We start from the raw sequence: 19,426 nt of genomic DNA on the forward strand, positions 1-19,426 counted from the left end.
CTTATGTGTATATATTAGTCTCTAGCCATCATCAGCCCAGCCGTAACTTTTCTTTGTCCATGCTGCAGTGGCTACAATGAAGAAAACAATACCATGTTCTAGCATGTAATAAAAATAGTTTTTATTTTATTTTGCAAAAACAAAATATACAAATGGTCACTTAAGCACAAACCACTTAATCTGTGTAAGATCCATAAAATGCACACAATAAATAAAAAGATAAAAATCACAAAAATACCACAAATGCAGAGATGTTCAAAATCAGAGAACAAATCAACAGTCCAGTCTAAATAAAGAGAGTGGAAGTATTTCAGGTATGGTAACAGTAGAAGATCATAAAACCACCAAAAAAAAGAACAAGAGATCAAAATCAGGCAGCTAGAGTTTCCTGCTGAGCAGGGGCACGAGCCCAGGCATGTTTCCGTAGCACGCAAAAACACAGCATTCAGAAGCAAAACACACATAACAAACCCCCCAAAAACCAAAGACTTAAGGACTGAGCTTTAGGACCAGGAACCTAAATATTCACTCTCTCAAGCACTGAACACAGGTATCCAACTAAAACCAAGACTACAATTTAAAATGGAGATAAAGTCTTTTAAACCCCAAAATGGGCTAAACACATTTAATCTCTTACAAAGAGAACGCACAACACTTACAATGCTGAGTTTTTCTAAACATCACTCTAACCTTGTCCTTTCCCAGCTTATTATATTTTGAGTAGCTCTGTGAGCCCTGAAACACCTATAATCAATATATATTTCATATTTATAAAGCTTCTCATTTATTTGTCTCTTTCTTTGCATAGGGTCCTGAAGAACATACTAAATCAAAAACTGTCTCTACATCTCTCGTTGACTTGTTTAGGGACCTGCAGAGACACAGAGTACAGCAGACTATCCCATATGTGTTGCTATGACATCAACTTAGCTCTTTAACACATGAGAGAGGGCAAGCCAAGGTAACAGTGAAGATAAATAAGAACACATACGCCGAATACACACAGGAACGAATTGTTTCAAAAGCTGTTCAAAAATCAAACGTTTGTAATTCACACACAAAACAGAACAAATAGAAACTTTGGTTTGGCAGCCTGTTCACTTCCATTCAGTGCATAGCCTCTCATACACAATGGTTAAAAAACAAAAAAAGACAGCTTTGTATTATACAGTGAGCAAATCCTGTCAGCAAGAATAGTTCCAATAAACCCAGAAGCTCAATTAAATCAAAAGTTTTCACTTTTAGGATTTCAGATACTCTGATTTGTCTTTTACAAACTGATGCTCTTGGTGTTATCGTGCACATTTCCAGATGAGAAATGACCCGTAACCATTTTTCATAATGTCTTATTTGGAATAAGTGTGGCAAGTAGACACATATAAGTACTTGCCACTGCTTGTAGTGACACGTATAACTATTTGAAACTTTGCCAGTTACGGTCGTAGTCTTGTCAAAATCTGTAGTCAACTTTACAATAGACATTTCAACCCATAATACTGTCAGTAGATGCTAACTTGTTGGGGCTTTCCATGACATTAATAATCAAACTGCTGGCAGTGGCTTATAGTATGATTGGGACGGTCACTGTTCATTTGAAATCATCCAAAAAAACAAACAAACAAACAAAAAACTGAATCAAACTCTCAGAATCCAAAACAAAAGAAAGGAAAATCCACTGTAAAACGTGTCAGAAAACTAAAACAAAAGTATGATAATAACAAATGTGTTTGGAACATTTTTAAAACCGTTTTTCAGTCTTTGAAAATAATAACATATTTGAAATTAAAAACGTGATCTTGTCCATTAAAAACAGCCTCATCCAGTCCCAGGAACCTCTGTGCTGCTTTTTACCTGCTGCTAACATCTCATGTGAACTCGGTTTGGCTGGATTTCAGAGCAGAAAACCACCTTTAAACCTCACATCATCACTCCAACCATGAAAACAAACACCACGTCAGTCCAGCCCTTTAACGTTGCTCTAGTGTCCTCCAGGTTACACGTTCTGCATTCTGCAGTCTGAAGTGTTCGTCTGTTTCCTCCCAGCAGCCAATCAAAAGCCACCTCCCAGCACCTCACTCCACAGTGCTGCTGCTGGCCTTGACCCCGGCCCTGCTAATGTGCAGCCAGGGCAGCTTGGCGCAGTTTTTAAAGAGCTGTTCGATGGCAATGTGACGCACGTGCAGCTCAGATGCCAGCGAGTCTTTCTCCTGCACGGCAACTGTCAACTCCTCAAAGACCTCTGTGAAGAGAGAGGAGGGGTGGATAGAGGGGATCAGCATTTTTATTTACAAGGCACACACACACACACACACACACACACACACGATCATTAAATTGCGGGCGGGCTTATGTGGTCTTTCAAATTATTAAACATGAGCAATTAACATCCCCATCTGCTCTGGGTACATTTGTGGAAGTGACTGCTCTTAAAGGGTGAACAAAAATGTGCAGGACACGCTCCCACTAGACAACTTTTGAGGACGATATCTCACATTAGCTCAGAATCAAGAAAAAAAAAAATAACAAGACAGTTTAATAATGATTGAGCTGCTCATTTAAACAGCTGTGTGACAGGTCACTCAGAGGTCACATGGTGTAGTAGCAGCAAACAATGGCTCTAACAGAGCCGGCAGTGGATTCAAGGAGATGATGTGCTGACCAGAAGCCTTTTAGTCTACTTCAATTTATTGAGTATTATGTTCTGAATCGGGGAGCTAAAAGTCAGGCTGGGAATTAAAAAGACCCTTTGACTAGAGCAGCTTTTTTCCTGAGGGCACCAAAAATCTCATGTGGGGATTTATCAGAGAGGAGGATTTCACAGTGAAGCAAAGGTTTTAAAAAATGCTTAAAATATAGATGACTATGACTGCTGAGCCTTCTGTGAAAGGAACTGTTCAATTGTTCAATCAGGATATCAGTAAACACCACTTACTCTGAATCTGCAGGAGTAGCTGGGCATTTAGCTGATGGAGCTCATCCACACTCATTTTAGTCACTAAAAGAAAAGAGATCACTTTTAATGGTGTGTGAGCACAGTGGCTGTCATTTAGCTGCCAATAAGAATAGACTTTAAACATGCTGCAAACTTGTGCTACTTGTCGATGTCATAAATTGTGAATAATACACACTAAAACTTCATTTGCTCTGTTTAAATAACTGCAAAGGTCTGTGCAATCTCAAGTGTCAGAGGGTGATGCTGTTCTCCTGCGGAAATATCCACAGTTTAAACCGTGTACCTGTGAACTGCCTGTCATCTCTCATTTATAAGCAGAGAATTTGAAAACTGCTGGCCTCTAACAGGCTCAGTCACATCCCTGCAGGATCTGTAGTTATAAACAGCTTTACTGGAGATGAGACGTGAAGCAGCCAAGGACACAGCCTATCTCGAGGTTAGAGGAAAATTAACCTCTCTCTGGAGAGATCACAGCTAAGAGGAAGATGAAGGACAGAGTAAAAACGTTCTGCTGTTGTACACGCTGAGGTTTTTGAAGATAAAACTGAATAATGTGAGAGGTGAGAGCAGCTTTCCTTTTCTGCTGACAGATGTATTTTTCTTTTTTAAAAGAAGAAGAAGAAGAAGAAGAAGAAGAAGAAGAAGAAAAGCGTAAACGTTCCACTGCTTCAACTCCAAATTGATAAAACCAAAGTCTGCTAAAGTTTGTTTGTGAAAAGAAGAAATGTGCTTACACTCTTCTCTGCTGTGACCCTGGTGCTGCTGTCCTCCTCCTGATGGCTTCTGGCTGTGAAGACCTCTCCTGCTGTCGTTGGACCAAACGTCAGAATGCGACTCCTGCAGCAGTCCTAGCTCCTCGGCTGTGTGGCGCTCCAGCATACCCATCGTGTAGTCAGCCGGCCCTGTTGATTTGCCCGTGTCCCAGCAGGGCGTGTAGCGGGGCACCTGGGCGTCTGACTGGGGGAGCAGCTTGCGGTCATTTTGCTGGCCGTAACACAGAAGCTTAGCCCCCCGTCTGTTCGGGCCACTGGAGGAGACAGAGTCTTTGTTCTGGGCGTACTGAATGATGCGGTTCAGTTTCTGGCTGAGGGCCAGCTTCATGCCCTCGTAGGCACTCCGGGAGACCTTGGATCGTGACAGCTTCTGGTTGGCAATGAGATGACATTTCTCAAAGCAGTCTCTGTGGCCTCGCAGGGACTTGGAGTGCAACAAGGTAGCAGAGGAGACACCTGCATTCACACGGACAAAGCAGGGAGTCAATAAGACGACGACAAACGCAATGACACAGTGCAAAACGACAGTCAGCTAAAGCTTCTACTGTAAGAAGAGCCGTTATTGAGCGAGCTCAGGAGAAGTGGAAAAAAACCTGTTTTCCTAGCATGTGAAACAGCAGTGCTTGTTCTTGTAACCACCATAGAAATCTTTAGTGGGAAAAAGCTGCCCTTAAATAAACTTACAGTAGAGCTACAGAAAAAAGAAAAGAACAGAAAAGAAAAGAAAAAGAAACATGAACTGTTAACTTAGTCTGATATAATGTGTTGCAGCAGCCGTCCCACTTTCTATTGCTGTGAGCCAACCACCCCATGCATGTGTACTGAATCATGTTTATTTCAAGGCTTCAGTCACATTATTTTGCAGATTTAGAGTATTATAGATATAGAATAATTATAAAGATAAAGATAGACTTTTTCCCCCTGAAGGCCAGTAAAATGCCACTGATCTGGGGCTGCTAGGCTGGACGCTAAATTATTAACATTAATAAGTAACATCTGCAGAGTGTCCGTTGTCTGCAGCAGGAAACGCTGCAGTGAAAACCTCAGTTCTGAGAATGTTAGCATGCCAGCTTTTCTTCATTGCAGCCACCGCATACTGCTTCAAAAGCTTACAGACACACAGACACACACACCAAATCTACCACACGCAGTAGAAACAATACTGTCAGAAAGCTCTTTCTGCCTCCTGCTAATGCAAGAAGACAGAGTAACTGCTATTTCAGCTTATGCCTTAATTCATGTTGCATGTATACCATATTCTGTTGGATTAATAACCTACTGAACTTGCCACAGCAAATAAAAGTAAGAAGTAAACTAGTATGAAAGCAAGCTAAAACTGACAGACTGACCTGCCACAATCTCTCAGTAAAAGCTGCTTAGTGCTCAGTGGATTAGCCAGTAGAGCTTGAGATGGGAGGGATAATAGATTAACTCAGTCTCAATGCAAATATAAAGCATTTTTTTTAAAGCCGGAGAATTCATGAGGAAATTGGTCTCTCTGTCCACATAAAGCAGCACTTCATTTACATTAATTCATGAGATTTACCTGTGCCTGCTTCTGTCAAACAATATTTTTATGACTTCACTACCCAGCAGTGACTACATTTTAACTTCTCTAACCCATTTTAGCCTGAAAAACTGCACAATACAGCACTTGTTGTTGAAACAGAGACTGAAAAGATACATTCCCTGGTGTAAAATAATTAATTCTGCATTCCTTGTGGTTACCTTTACACATAAAACGTAATGTTTCATGGATCCAAAAATTAAAAGAGGGTCACATTGTGCTCAGTTTTGCGTGCAACAGGAAATTACTCCAAATAAGTAGAACACAACTGTAATAACCTCTGAGTGTGGCTTTATAAACAATGGGAGGCTGAAGGTGAAAGAGAAAGCGTTAACACACTGTGTGTGTGTGTGTGTGTGTGTGTGTGTTAGAGAGATGGAGAGGTGACCTTCTTCTTACAGCCTCTATTTCTCAGTAGACAGGCATACGTGTTGGAGTCTGAGGTGAGGAGATTAGCCACTGTTGTTCATCTCGATTTAGAAGCTCACACAGAGACATTTACCTCACAAGCGCCTCTCTGCACTTTACCAGCAGCCAGGTCACTGTTTTCACTATACGACACGACCACAGCACACACTCACTCATAAGCCTCATGTATGGCGTTTGTAGTGCAGGGCGGCTCTAAAGTTACACACATGCAAAACAACGTAAGGCAACACACACACACACACACACACCCTGATGGAGATGCTGGTTCAACAAATTCCACTTAGTCTAAGTAAGAAGAGAACCCATACTGATGTTAATGACTGAAATGGAGAGAAAATATTAATGAAGTCAACACAGAGGGTTGAGTTACTTGTCATTGTAAAAACTGGCTCTGAGAACAACAACAACAACAACACTAATAATAACAACAACAACAAGCAAAACTAACATGAGAAAAGGAAACTTTATGTATAAAATGTCTGAGAAACAGAACTAAGCTGCAAAAGGTCACTGGAGGAACAGCAGAGACAGTAAGCAAAGTTGTGCAAAGACCAGACTAGGGCTGCCACAAACGATTATTCTGATAGTCGACTAGTCACCGATTATTTTTGCGATTAGTCGACTAATCAGATCATCATCCATTGGACGTAAAACGTACAGCTTATTGCACCAGCAGCATCTGCTCTTATATAACTATCATTAGCTTACAGCTTTAAGTGTTTAAGGTCTGTGCTAACTAAAAATAAAGACAAGATGATAGTTTATTAAATTTTAATTAAATTTGCAGATTGTTTCGGTGAAGTTTAATAAACTCCTTGCTATCTAAAATATAACAGGACACCGGAGTATATTCTCCAGCATCTCACACTTCTGATAATCAGCTGTCTGCTTGACGTTTATTATGTTTAACCTCAGTAGCGAAAGACGGCGGTGGGTTTGAAAATGATTTGCCGGGAGTCCGGTGCTCTCACGGCTCTAGTGAGCTTTGCCCCCGGCTAGCTATCGAGCTAGTGGGTAACAGACTTTGGAGCGCTTTTGAAAATATGTGGTGTCCTGATAAACTGAGCAGATATTTGAGGTTTACACAGCTACATTCTCGCCTGAAAATATGTTAAACGTTTATTTTGTGACCCAGAAAGAATAATAAGAGTAATATTAAAACTAACTAGCTGCCGCCATTGTTGGAAACTGAGCTGGGCTGCGCTATGAATTCTGGGACAGAGCTACTTCTTCTTCTTCGGGGTTTAACGGCAGCTGGCATCCTTGTACATGCAGTGCTGCCATCTTCTGTTTCAGTCCGTTATTACACTCTTAAATCCTACTACTTATTCCTGCGTCTTTTGTGATCTTACAAAGCTTCAAACGACGCGTCGACTATCAAATCAGTCGTCGACGATTCTGATAGTCGACGTAATCGTGACTAGTCGACTAATCGTGGCAGCCCTAGACCAGACATAAAGCATGTTGGCTGAAAAATTACCAAGAGAATTTTAGTTTTAGTGGTTTGAGGCTGCATGTTGTATGTAGAGCAGGGCGATATGACCAAAAATATTTATCACGATATACATTTGAAAATTTGCGATAACGATATAACTGACGATATAATTGACACTAGACAAAATGCAACTCCACAACTTTATTAGTGCAAAAAACCCCATCAATATATTTTCACTTAAACAAGCAGCCGTTTTTTATGTGCATTAAAGTTATATAAACTTTAACAGTGCAAATGCAAATTCCTCGCTGACAGTTTAACCAAAAGGCATTTCCAGTGGAAACTGGCCGACATATCCTCAGCATAACCATGTATAATATCCACAACACTTAAAAAGAGGTTATACACACACAATACGGTAACATTATGTTGAAGCACAGTACGTATCACTCCGCGAGGCTCCGCCTACGATAGCCGTAATGCTCCGACAATCCATCAAGCGGTGCGGCTTCGTAGCTTAGCAAAGTCGTACTGAAACATTTGACAGATTTTCGAGCGCCGTGAACATAAAATCGTTTCGAGGTCAGTAAACACAACCAGAGTTCATACATAAGGCACACGGGATTATAAGGGGCTCTGTCGACTTTCAGAAAAATCAAAGGATTGATTTTAAGTGTGCCGTATTTTCCAAACAACACGGTAATAACGATGGCCCGCTAGCATGCTCTACCAAAAATAGTGCTTTGTTGTGTATCTGACGGACGAAAGCTAAACCAGTTCCACCACTGAAGTTGCAGCATTTTTACAAACCAGTTCTGGTTCATCCGTTTCATTCAACGATCCGCTTTCGCTCTTCTCATTCTGCGTCGCCGCCATGTGCATATGTAAACAAAGGCACTGCGCATGCGCGTTGTACCCATATTCTATCGCGATATTTCATTTTCCTATCTTGTCCAAAATTACACCGGTATTACCGTGAACGGTATGATATAGCCCAGCCCTAGTTGTATGAATTGTCAATGTCAGTTTTCTGCCTAGAAATGAGTTATATAAAATAGAAGCAGCTCACATGAAAAGGAAGACAAAAATATTTTTTTGCACAAATTTGTTTGTAGGCAGTGCTTTTGGTATCTTTTGAAAGCTTCTGTTTTGTAACCTTGTGGAGTAACATCAAATAGTTCATCCCTAATTTGGGACAGACTGCATTAATAGACCTTAAATGCCTTAGCACATAGGAAGGTTTTAGACCATTACACAACTGTGTGGCACAAATCTATTCTTAGCTTCAGCGTAGTTCGGTTTTGACACCGAGTGCCTTAAAAGTCAGATGTTTGCAATGGATTAGTCTTATGAGGGAACCAAATATTTTGAGTTTTGAGTCGTGCGAGTGCGTGAATAATTGTCTAACAAATAGTCAATGACTCTTCAGACACAGAGCTTTGTGCCAGTCACACAGCCATGGATTTATCTGATCAGTCTTAGCCTTTGGATGTCCACTAAAACAGTGACTACCACTTGCCAAGCAGAAAAATCATTGGCACACAACCAGGACCGTGCACCACCAGCAAAAGACCTCACACCAGCTAAGCAGCTTAGCGCTACTGTCTTTCATGGCTGCACACACAGCCACAGGCACACACAGACTATTCACTGGAGGTGATTCAACATTGTTAGGCTGTGACATCCAGAGACATTAGTCACACTGATGACCAATGGACTTGTTTTGGTCTGCTCGTCTGGGGAAGGGGTGAAGTTAAACTGTCGTAGACAAAAGCAAGCTGAAGTTTAATGAACAAATCCAGGCCTGTAATCAGTAATCCCTGCCTACAAATAATTATACAAAAGAAGAATCAGGCAATTCAGACACACACCCGAATCAGAGATCACGTAGCTTGTTTCATTAAAATCAAATAATCAGACTTCAGGCAGGTGGGAAAGATTTTCCTTTAAGACAAGGATTACGTTTCAGTAGAACTCAAACACTTTACAACTAAATCACAAGGTTTTAGTCACAAGGAAAACAAGCATTCAGAAAACTAGGGGAACAAGACAAAACCACAGAGATATTACTTCCTCTGTTTGACAGCCCAGCTTCTTTTAGCAGCAAACGTTTTGGCCAAACTGAACTCTGACCTGCACTTACAGATTTGTTCTTGTGGTTTCCATCAGGGAAAGAAAACTCAATGATACGTGTTTGCAGAACATTATACGGATAGTATGTGATATATTAGTAATGTCTGTTTCATCAAACTTCTGAACCGCCTGCCCACTCAATCCTTGACACACTTTAATAACGTGTTGGGAGTTGGCATGGAGACAGCAGCACACAGGTCACTGATGGTGAGGTGTCAATAAGAGCTGCATGCCACTGCTTAGGAGAACGTGTTGTCAGCAGCTGCACACGGCAACAACAACGAACTCAATGACTCGTGAACTCAGACTACATGTTAACCACTACAGATGTCCTGCAGTGCTTCCTACAGACTAGCTGCCATCACAGGTGCAGGAAACCCCATCTAACCGAAACAACGGCAACTGTTTCAGCCTGGAAGACACAGATACGATTACAGAAACCTACAAGCACTCATGCGCACAACTCTATTTCCACAAGTATGGCGGCCATTAAAAAACAAACAAAAAAAACAACAACAACAACAACAACAAACAAACTTAGAATTTGCTCAGAAAAACAAAACAGTAAGGAAAGTGATCCAAACATGTTTAAAAGACTTATTTATTTTGTGTGTGTTTTGTTGCCAACGTTGAAGAACAGACTACAGCACAATGTGACCTTGTTCATTACCGTTAATAATAATAATAATAATAATAATAATAATAATATTATAAATAAACTAAATATAGATCAGGAATGCTTCTGTTCAAGGCGTGTCTATTTTACTCTGAGGCTTACAGTCACACTGTGCACACGGTACAGTGAGTGGCAGGGAGAGCAACATTTCTTATGCCTAAACTATGTTTATGCAGACTCTGTTGTGAACTAACAATCATACATTCAAACACAAACTCCACGTTTAACAAGTACTCAGATTCCAGAAAATAAAGTACAAACTGTTCATGGAAAAGGATATTGATGCATGACAAATGCTGATTAATTTGTTTAACAACATAAGCATAATGGCCCATGTACACTATTTTCTATCATTTTTATAGCACAGCCTGTTAACTATGTGGCTGAAATGAGGATTATACCTTACATGTACACCACACAAGGTAGAGAAAGATCAGAGTTACTTATTCATACTACAGAAATGTGCTGGTTTAAACATCATGAGGCAATTTATATGTCAGGCTAAAGGAGATTTAAGGCTTTTAAAAAGAGCCTGTTCATTCAAACCCATGTATTAGTACAAAACTAGTAGACCACGCTGTGGGTTCAGCAAATATCTGGACCCCAGCTGTGTTCAATCAAACAGCTACCACAGGCTGCAACATAATTGGGCCTCTCAATACACCCCAGGATGAAGAGTTCACCCACAATAAATGAGCCGTTTATAGAAGCATGCTGCAGTCAGAATCAGCACCGTCTACAATATTCCAGCCTTTCGGTGTAGGAATTTTATCTTTATTAATTCCAAGCCCTAATAAAGTCTGGTATAATAATAACACCCGACTTGAATACACTCAGAATTATATAAGAAAAAATAAAGAAATAAAAAAATGGTTCTGGGTTTCAGCTAAACGTGACGGTTCAGCAGACTGATCGTCTGACACGGAGCCACAGGAGTCCAATAACAAGAAACCGTCTGTGATGGGGGCTGGATAGAAAATATTCACCTATCCACCTTGTGTCAGTTCTCTCAGGTATTTACAGATCACAGCTTGCACAATATATTAATAGAAAGTGTGCGATACCATAACAGCCAAAGGTACTCTGCTCCTTTAATGTGGTCCTTTAGAGATCACATGTGATAATAATTAGTTGTCTATTCTAATTTCCATTACACATCTGACGACCAAACCAACATTTATACCAGTATGCCACAACTGAAAGGGACCTCTGGCTAGAGCAGGGCGATATGGCCAAAAATATTTATCATGATATATATTTGAAAATTTGTGATAACGATATAACTGACGATATAATTGATGCGAGACAAAATACAACTCCACAACTTTACTAGCGCAAAAAAAAAAAACACCCATCCATTTATTTTCACTTAAACAAGCAGCTGTTTTTTTATATGCATTAAAGCTATATAAAAATTTAACAGTGCAAATGCAAATTCCTTGCTGAAAGTTTAACCAAAAGGCATTTCCAGTAGAAACGGGCTGACATATCCTGAGCATAACCATGTATAATATCCACTAAAGTTAAAAAGAGGTGCTTTGCAACATTAAACTGCTTTGTGCCAAATAAAAAAGTCAAATGTGTATTTTTCGGACCATAAGGTGCACGAGATTATAAGGCACATTAAGCAAAACAGTCAGATAAATCAAACTTTATTCAACTCATTCTTCTTCCTCCACTTCTGTACCATTGATTCATTAATGCTGTATTCTATCACAGCGGCTCTATTCCCATGTTGTTGCAGTATATTAATGACTAACCTGGTATTGTGGATGGATTATCTCAGTTGTTCTCCTGACTGAAGTTTGGTCCGTTTACAGCATCCTGCCATGCGATTGCATTTGTCCCTAACCATCAGGAACCCTCACGTTAACTTTTATCGAGGGGAAAAGTGTTAGCGTTCATCCTCCAGCTTCACTGTTTATGTTATGCTAACATAGCTGGGTCGCTAGTGATCACGTAGCACATCATTATATACCAGCTAGCCCAACTTCAGTAACCCTACAAACGTCACTGCTGTTTAGTTTTCTGTCTTCATTTATGTTGGAAGTGACAGCAGAGCTGTACGTTTGAATTTGTTTCAGAAATCTCTCAGTCAGAACATGCTATATCATGCTTAGGTAACTAGCGAGCTAGCTTGCATGTTCTACAAAAAAAAAAAGTGCTTTGTTGTGTATCTGACGGACAAACACCAAACCAGTTCCACATCACTGAAGTTGCACCATTTTTACAAACCAATTCTGGTTCATCCGTTTCACTCAACAATCAGCCATGTGCGTATGAAAACAAAGGCACTGCGCATGCGCGTTTTACCCATATTGTATCGCGGTATTTCATTTTCTTATCGTTGCCTAACATTGTACCGGTATTACCGTGAACGGTATAATATGGCCCAGTCCTACCTCTGGCTCTCTTAGTCATCTTATAATCTTTGGTATCACTGGCATTTCTGGGTTTGGTTATTGGCAGGTTAGTCTGAGCGGTTATAAAGATGTCCTAATTATAAAACTTCCTCTGAAATATGCACATTCTTTTAACATGAAACAGCTCTTCCACAGAACATAAGTAGTAATTGGCTGGCTCTGGGTGTTTGGGTGTGGGACTGCAGTCACCCCCTTGTTCTCTGCAGCAACGTGTTGACGCTCAGGGCTAGAATACCGCTCAGATGGTATAGTAAGAAAAGGGAAAAGAAACACTGTAAATAAGACGTGTTAACCTAAGCACAGGTTGAGCAGTATATAAATACGTACAAAATGTTGTTTGATGCTTTCTCATAGAACAAGCAGATGCAGGCCAAAGTGATTTCCTCAGGAAACAGCTACTTGGAGATACAACAAAGACTGCACTTCCTGTCCATTCATTTGACTTTAAACTGTGAACAAAGTCTTAGCCACAAACAGGATTTACATTTATATCTTCACCCGCTGCTACCGTTGGCTGAAACTTTGGTGATAAACAAAGCCGCACAAAAGTGCCTTTAAATAGGGAACACAATATACTGACGTCTGGAAATGACAAAGTTCCAACATTACTGGCTTGTTGGTGCATACTATCCAACGACAGTTATGAATACTCTGCATGTCAGCAGCTGCCGGACATGTCTGAACAACACCGCTTCATGCGTATCTGTAATCACATCTGTGGGAGGATGTGGACTGAAAAGAATACTTGAGTGCAACTCATAGTGGATTCTTTTGCTGCTGCTTAGCTACAATGTGGCAGTGTCAAGTTGTGGTGAGTGTCACCACCACACTGTGCAGTGAAACATTTATTTTTATTTTTTTAAATAAAAACATCTGCAGAAAAAAAGGCCAACTTGATTGATTTTACAAAAATGTTCAGTTGTGGTCAAAATGTTATAAAAAAAATAGAATATTGTGGAAAAATTTCAGCATTCTTCGGGTCACGTGTACCCTAATGGTCACTCAGCTTTGCAAAAGTGCATGTACCAAATCAGTCTTCTCCAAATATGGTGCGTTTAAGAAAAAAAAATAAACCCTTCTCCTTGTCTTTAGATGCAATTGGACTGTGCAAGGACGTGCATGTGGTGGCTCATCTTCACACCATCACCTGGTCTAAAAATATCATTTTTGACACAGAAAGACTTGATCTCTATCCATCTACATCTGAAACCAGCATTTGTCACCATTTAGTTTCAGGCAGCTACAAGTCTGCCTGCTGTGCGGCCTGTAGAAAACGCTTATCTTTGTTCATAAAATAAAAAAAAAAAAAAAAAAGTTCTTTGGGGTGATGGCATTTTCTTAAACCACACCAATAAATTTACTTGATAATTCTGTTAATATTCTGTTCATGTAGAAAGTAATACATACAAAGTGGACTCTATCTAACACAAAAAAGTAAATAAATAAACAAAAACAAGAAATAATTCTGACTCTACTGTTTATTGAATATTCAGAGCCAACATAGAGCATGATAGCAATGAATGATAGTGATAGCATGATGTGACCTGGGAGACAAGGGCTCTGGTGTGTGTGTGTGTGTGTGTGTGTATATAAAAGAGATAAACACCACTATGAAGGTGTATATAGACTCATGTTTATCAGGGTTAACAGATTTGCCGTTGAGTAAATTGTAGCCTTGCTTCTTCTCTTTTAACAAACAAACAGTGGTGCAGGATGAATGGGAGCTATGGCTATTAAGTCTACATGAGCAGTCAGCGAGCACATGGCTAGGCTTTAGTTTCCAATCAGCCATGCCGAAAGTGGCCACATGAAGCTTGGCAGGCTTTTCTCCGACCAATGATAAGCTTAGCTGCACCAGAAACACGTGCTTGTCTGCAAACTCTACCTTTTCTCCCAGCATATCCGACAGTTACATAACAGCCATTTCAATGCTACACATGCTGATGTCAAAACTTGCACCCCAAAAAACAGAATCTGAGAGGGGTTTTTTCTGACACATCCAGTGCCAAAGGACACCTCAGATTTGGGGATAGACTTTTAGTACTTGGACTCAACATCCTGAAATAGAATATGCAAAGACAGCCTAAGTGAGCAAAACAATCCAGCCCATCTCAAAATGATATACCATCCTAGAAGCACTCGGGCAGTTCCCAGAATCCTCTATAGCTGTTTTACACATCATACACAATCACAATATATGTAGATAAAAAATATACACACACTTCAACAAGAGCCTTTGTGCATCTGTGAGACGAGTGCCAAATGAGAGGCATGTCCAATCCCTTTTGATTCCCTATTCTTCCTCAAATAGGCCACTCATTAATTAAGAGATGAAAAAAAACTTCAAACACATGCTCTTGAGTTGGAGTGGCACATCAAACGGGAGAATCACAGCAGCCTGCCATACTTAGGGCTTCGGTTGTGCAGTCCCATTACCCTGCACATGTAGCTTATACATTGTTTCTAGAGAGGATAAAAGAAGCGACTGTGACAGGCAATCCTATAAGACATCAAACCGATGAAAAACTGAAAGGCTCTCAGACTTTATCGCAACAACTGGTGCAGGCATATTTGCCATGATGGGAAGTGATGACCGCAGAAGAATCTGGATGATTCTACATAATCCAAAACGTCTTAGAAACTAAGAGCAGCACTGATATATTCATGCAAGCCTGCCTGTTGATAAAAGCTCTGAAATTGCTGGACATTAAGACAAAGGCAAATTCAGAATCCCATCAGACAGACATTAGTGTGTGGCAATTAAGAAAAGGTCACACTTAAAAATGTTTTTTTGAAAAAAGCAGGCAGCTCTTTTCTTTTCCCCCCCATAGCACTTTGTTGGTGAACACACAAGCAGCCCACAGCCTTACCTTCAATGCTGAGCTCAAAGCAGACGTGGCAGAAAGATAAGGTCCCCGTTTCTGTCTCTAGCTTACAGACGCTGCAGATATTGTCATCATTCAGATCAATGTTAACAAACTGTTCCTCTTCATCCATAGTGTGCCTGTGTTCAAACAATCAGTGACAGATAACACGGTTAGCATGCACAACCTCTAAGTGTATTTCTTAGTAATTAGGTCACGCTTTCATATAAACGTATTAAAAATGTACTTTTCGGTCGGGAGGAACGCTTTTTTGGGGGGTCTAAACTATTTTTGGTGCAGATACAGTAAAAGGGACAGTGTCCTTTTTAATACATCTTTAGTCAATGATAGAAAAATGATGACCCAAAATGATAAAATGGTTCATGTGATCACTGAAGTGCTAGATTAAAAATACCAGTTACTCTCTTAACACTGTGTGAACATGCTCCAACCCCTCCACACTGAACCAACAATACAAACATTAATGGCCCGGTCTTAAAACAACTGTTGTCTCAGTGGGAAATATGTCAGGACACTCTAGAAACGTATAACAATGAACACAAGCAAGTAATGTAAACAACCCAATCCTTTCTTTGCAGTTGTTTAGACTGATGTTCAGTAACTTTACTCGAAATTACAACTACTCCATTAGGTGACTGAAAACTTCCTCTTGGGAAAAAAAACAAAGAACAGAAGCAAAACAACAAACTTGCCAATTAGTAACCATCTTGAAACACCACAGGGCATTTTTTGCACAGTTATTTTGTAACATTATCTAAATTAACTTTAGTCTCATTGGTCACAGTTTGTTTGGTCTTGTTGGTACGCTCGTTTGTCAGCTGCTACCAGAGGAGGCACCTGGCTCTCTTAGATTAGTTCACTTGGTTTAATTGAAAAAAAGAGAGCCCCAACAAACAATGCTGACTGAGAGCTCTGGCCACCAGACGTGTTTCACCCCTTCTTGTCTGTAGGTCTCAACGGGAAAACTCCAGGCAGAGAGCTTTCAGCTTTCAGCTCTGCAATGCCCCAATACTAAGGCCTCCACACCTAGTAACATTTAGCCAGAGCATGAAAGTCAAGGCCTTTGCCAAGACTGCGCAATCTTATGCTGAGCTTTCTCAGCTCCTTTTAAAGGAGAGGATTTCTGACTGCACTACAAGCTCTATTTAAAACCTCTGCTGGACAGAAGTAATAACAACAATGATTACGTTCTGGATCATGTAATCAGGACATCATGAATACAGTGACAGAGTGGAAGAAAACTTCTCCCACTGGCAGGTTTGATTTCATAAGAAATCCAACAAAACTCAAGACAAAAACAAAGGCTCTTTTTCATATTTCTTCTATTGCATGTGTCTGAGTTGTAGCCACTAATTTCAGATTCAGAATTCAAAGAATTTGTGGATTCTCTGTCTGAAGATATAACGAGCATAGCTCAACGAACATTACAATAAGTCTGTGCAAAAAAGCTAATAATGATGTTTGCATGTGGGGGGTTTTCTTTCATACCCGTATTTGTATTTACAAAGGCGCCACATATAGAATAAAGAAATGAATTATTTTGCCATTATATTATACTTATGACTCTGCATTGTTGTACCTAATCTGTGTGCTACATTATAATGAATCCAGTCCCCCTTTTTTTGCCATTTAAAATTGATTTATAGAGCTGTTAAAAGTCCTTTCACCAAAAACTGATCGCAGCTTCTACCTTCTGACAGGAATGTTGTTAGACGACATTATTCAATAACATATGTTGTTGTAGGTGATATACCCGGTTTAAAGACTGGCAATGAGTGAATGATTATTACTGTGCCTTTGGATCTCTGCACTGAATATTTTAGTTATTATGGGGTTTGTCTCCACACAGTAAATACCTTTTACAACTGGACGAGATAGCGGGATTCAGTCAACAACTGATCTGAGAACATGCAACAACATACATGATCATCCAGTAGAGCTGGAATCATTTAAAATGTTTTGTAAATAACCTAAAAAAACAAAAACAACAACTATTGTTTGTTCTATTTGTCTCCGTGTGTCGTAACACGACGTAAATATTAATCAAGGAAAGAGAACAAGCTAAGCAACGTTAACAACACCAATCCCAGTAGACAACACACACAAAAACATCTAAAACTTTTTGAGTTTTATAATTAACATGTCATATAACCAAAAAAAATTATACGTACATCTACAAGCACTCCCAGTTCACTACGTTAAATTTCTAACGCTAACACAGGATTAAGACCATTAGCAGACCTTCAGCTGTGAATCAACAGAATAGCCAATGGTTTTCTACTTGAACTTTCCAGTCTGTTGGAAGCACAGTTAACCTTCACCAATGCCCATTTTTCTTTCCGTCGGTAGTTTAAACGGCCTGCAGAATGCTACCTCAAATGCTGGCAGCTAAAAGTAACCCGAGCGTCCTTTTAAGTACCGTTTAACAAATTCCTGCTAACAAGAAGTTAAGCTAGCAGCACACTGGCATCCTCCGAGTACTTCAGTCTGGCTGATTCGTGACCGTTATTTGGCGTTGTTAAACACCGATGGACTCATTTTAACGACAACACCGCCACTATTTTAGGACTCCACTTTTGTGAAACTCACCTTGATCTTCAAGATCCGCTCCGGACAGCTAGTCCTGGTTTATGTGTACTCCACGGTTCTCCTATACCCGAGTAAAGCACCCAAACACAGGACGAGGCTGCGCGTCACGGCAAATCCAGAGAAGCTACAGGAACCTCTCTAAACCCCCCTCCGCGGAACGAACCACTAGTTTATACGAGGGGTGAAGTGAATAACTTAGAGTTCAATGATTAAGTGTTCTGGCTCTAGTATTAACACAAATAAAAAATACTGATACTCTATAATATTAAAAACATAACTAACGCCCATAAGTACAATAATCTTATTACACAAATGGCGTATTACAATAATATCATACATGCACCCCTATGATCAAACAATATCTACGCCTTTCTTGCGTCATCAAAACAGTTCAGCGTTAGGTAGAAGACGTGATTTTTCTCGATAAACACAGGGATAACTACAAAAAGGGAACAGAAAAGCATTTTGTCTTCGTTTAACGGTTTGTCCGAGTCTATATACTTGTGTTTTAGGCGACTCTCGCGTCGTTAGCTAGTTTCTGTTTTTATTCTCCTTCACGTGAAGTCACACGCGGGAAATTCCAGCGTGAAGACCTAGTGCAACAGCCATTTATAGCACTGCGAGGGCAACTCTGGTCTCACTTCCCCCAAAATATATGACAGAAAATGGAAACGCTAACGAAAACAGTCTTGGCTTTGACATGCAGAACGCTGGGTCTGTGCCTCTGTATTTGTACTTTGTTTTAAAAACAGTTAATAGGCACAGTAATGTCAGCCGATAAACCTTACTGTACACCCCAATGCCTTTGATGGAAACTGTTCATGTCAGTCTAACACTGATCATCTATAATTATGCTAAAACAAACCCATTTCAGTAGGAGATAAACTCCTAGCCAAAGTTAAAGCATAGGACCTTGTAATATCATTTATCCAGGTCTACATGAAGGCATTTAATAGTGTTTTGAGCTTTGATTTACCTGCTCCAGAAAAATAACTTTTCTTTTCTCTGAAGCAGAAATGGAAGGACAGTGTGATTAGACCCTGAATATATTTATGTATCATCACTGATGTTGCTGATGCTTTCGGTTCGTTTTTTCAGTTACTATTAATTGAAAGGCTGTGATCCCCTTTTCAGCCCTTCTGTATGTTCTCAAGGAACTGTGACCGTATCACTATAAAAACTGCTATAATGGCAAGCTGCTGTAGGCTTCACATGTCACTGGTATTACGTTTTCACTCATCCTGTTCACTTTGTTTCGTGACATTTTGATAATAACATGAAATAAGGCTGCTCTTTTAACAGAAATATCTAATCAACCAGTCTCATTGCAGTGCTTTTGGGCATGTTGGTGTGGTCAAGACGAGCTGTCTAAGTTCAAATCAGGCTTTAGAATGGGCAAGAAAGGTGATTAATGAGACTTTGAATGTGGCATGGTTGTTTATGCATTTATGTGTTAGACTGGTGGGTGTGAGTATTTAAGGAACTACTGCTGGGATTTTCTCGCGCAGCAATGTCGTGGCTCACCAGGAATGGTCTGAAAAAGAAAAAATAACCAGTAAGCAG

General features: G+C 40.0%; 1 protein-coding gene across 1 annotated transcript; it reads right to left on the reverse strand.

The window, feature by feature from the left end:
• Positions 1-105: 105 nt before the first annotated feature.
• Positions 106-18,001, reverse strand: c10h21orf91 (chromosome 10 C21orf91 homolog). Its single transcript, XM_084941438.1, has 5 exons — positions 17,864-18,001; positions 15,260-15,393; positions 3,688-4,182; positions 2,933-2,995; positions 106-2,239 (listed from the first exon to the last, which is right to left on the reverse strand). The coding sequence occupies exons 2-5, from the start codon at positions 15,384-15,386 to the stop codon at positions 2,073-2,075; spliced, it is 852 nt and encodes a 283-aa protein (XP_084797564.1). The 5' UTR covers positions 15,387-15,393; positions 17,864-18,001; the 3' UTR covers positions 106-2,072.
• Between the last annotated feature and the right edge of the window lie 1,425 nt (positions 18,002-19,426).

This window comes from Perissodus microlepis, chromosome 10 (assembly GCF_051167445.1).
Source record: "Perissodus microlepis isolate ML-2025 ecotype Zambia chromosome 10, ASM5116744v1, whole genome shotgun sequence".
NCBI classification, from domain to species: domain Eukaryota; kingdom Metazoa; phylum Chordata; class Actinopteri; order Cichliformes; family Cichlidae; genus Perissodus; species Perissodus microlepis.

Excerpts from the sequence above, each read along its gene's own strand:
- c10h21orf91 (XM_084941438.1), bottom strand. The coding sequence starts at position 15,386 with ATGGATGAAGAGGAACAGTTTGTTAACATTGATCTGAATGATGACAAT. Across the intron at positions 4,183-15,259 it reads CTTTGAGCTCAGCATTGAAG|GTGTCTCCTCTGCTACCTTG; the intron begins GTAAGGCTGTGG and ends GTGTGAATGCAG. Across the intron at positions 2,240-2,932 it reads GCTACTCCTGCAGATTCAGA|AGGTCTTTGAGGAGTTGACA; the intron begins GTAAGTGGTGTT and ends CTCTCTTCACAG.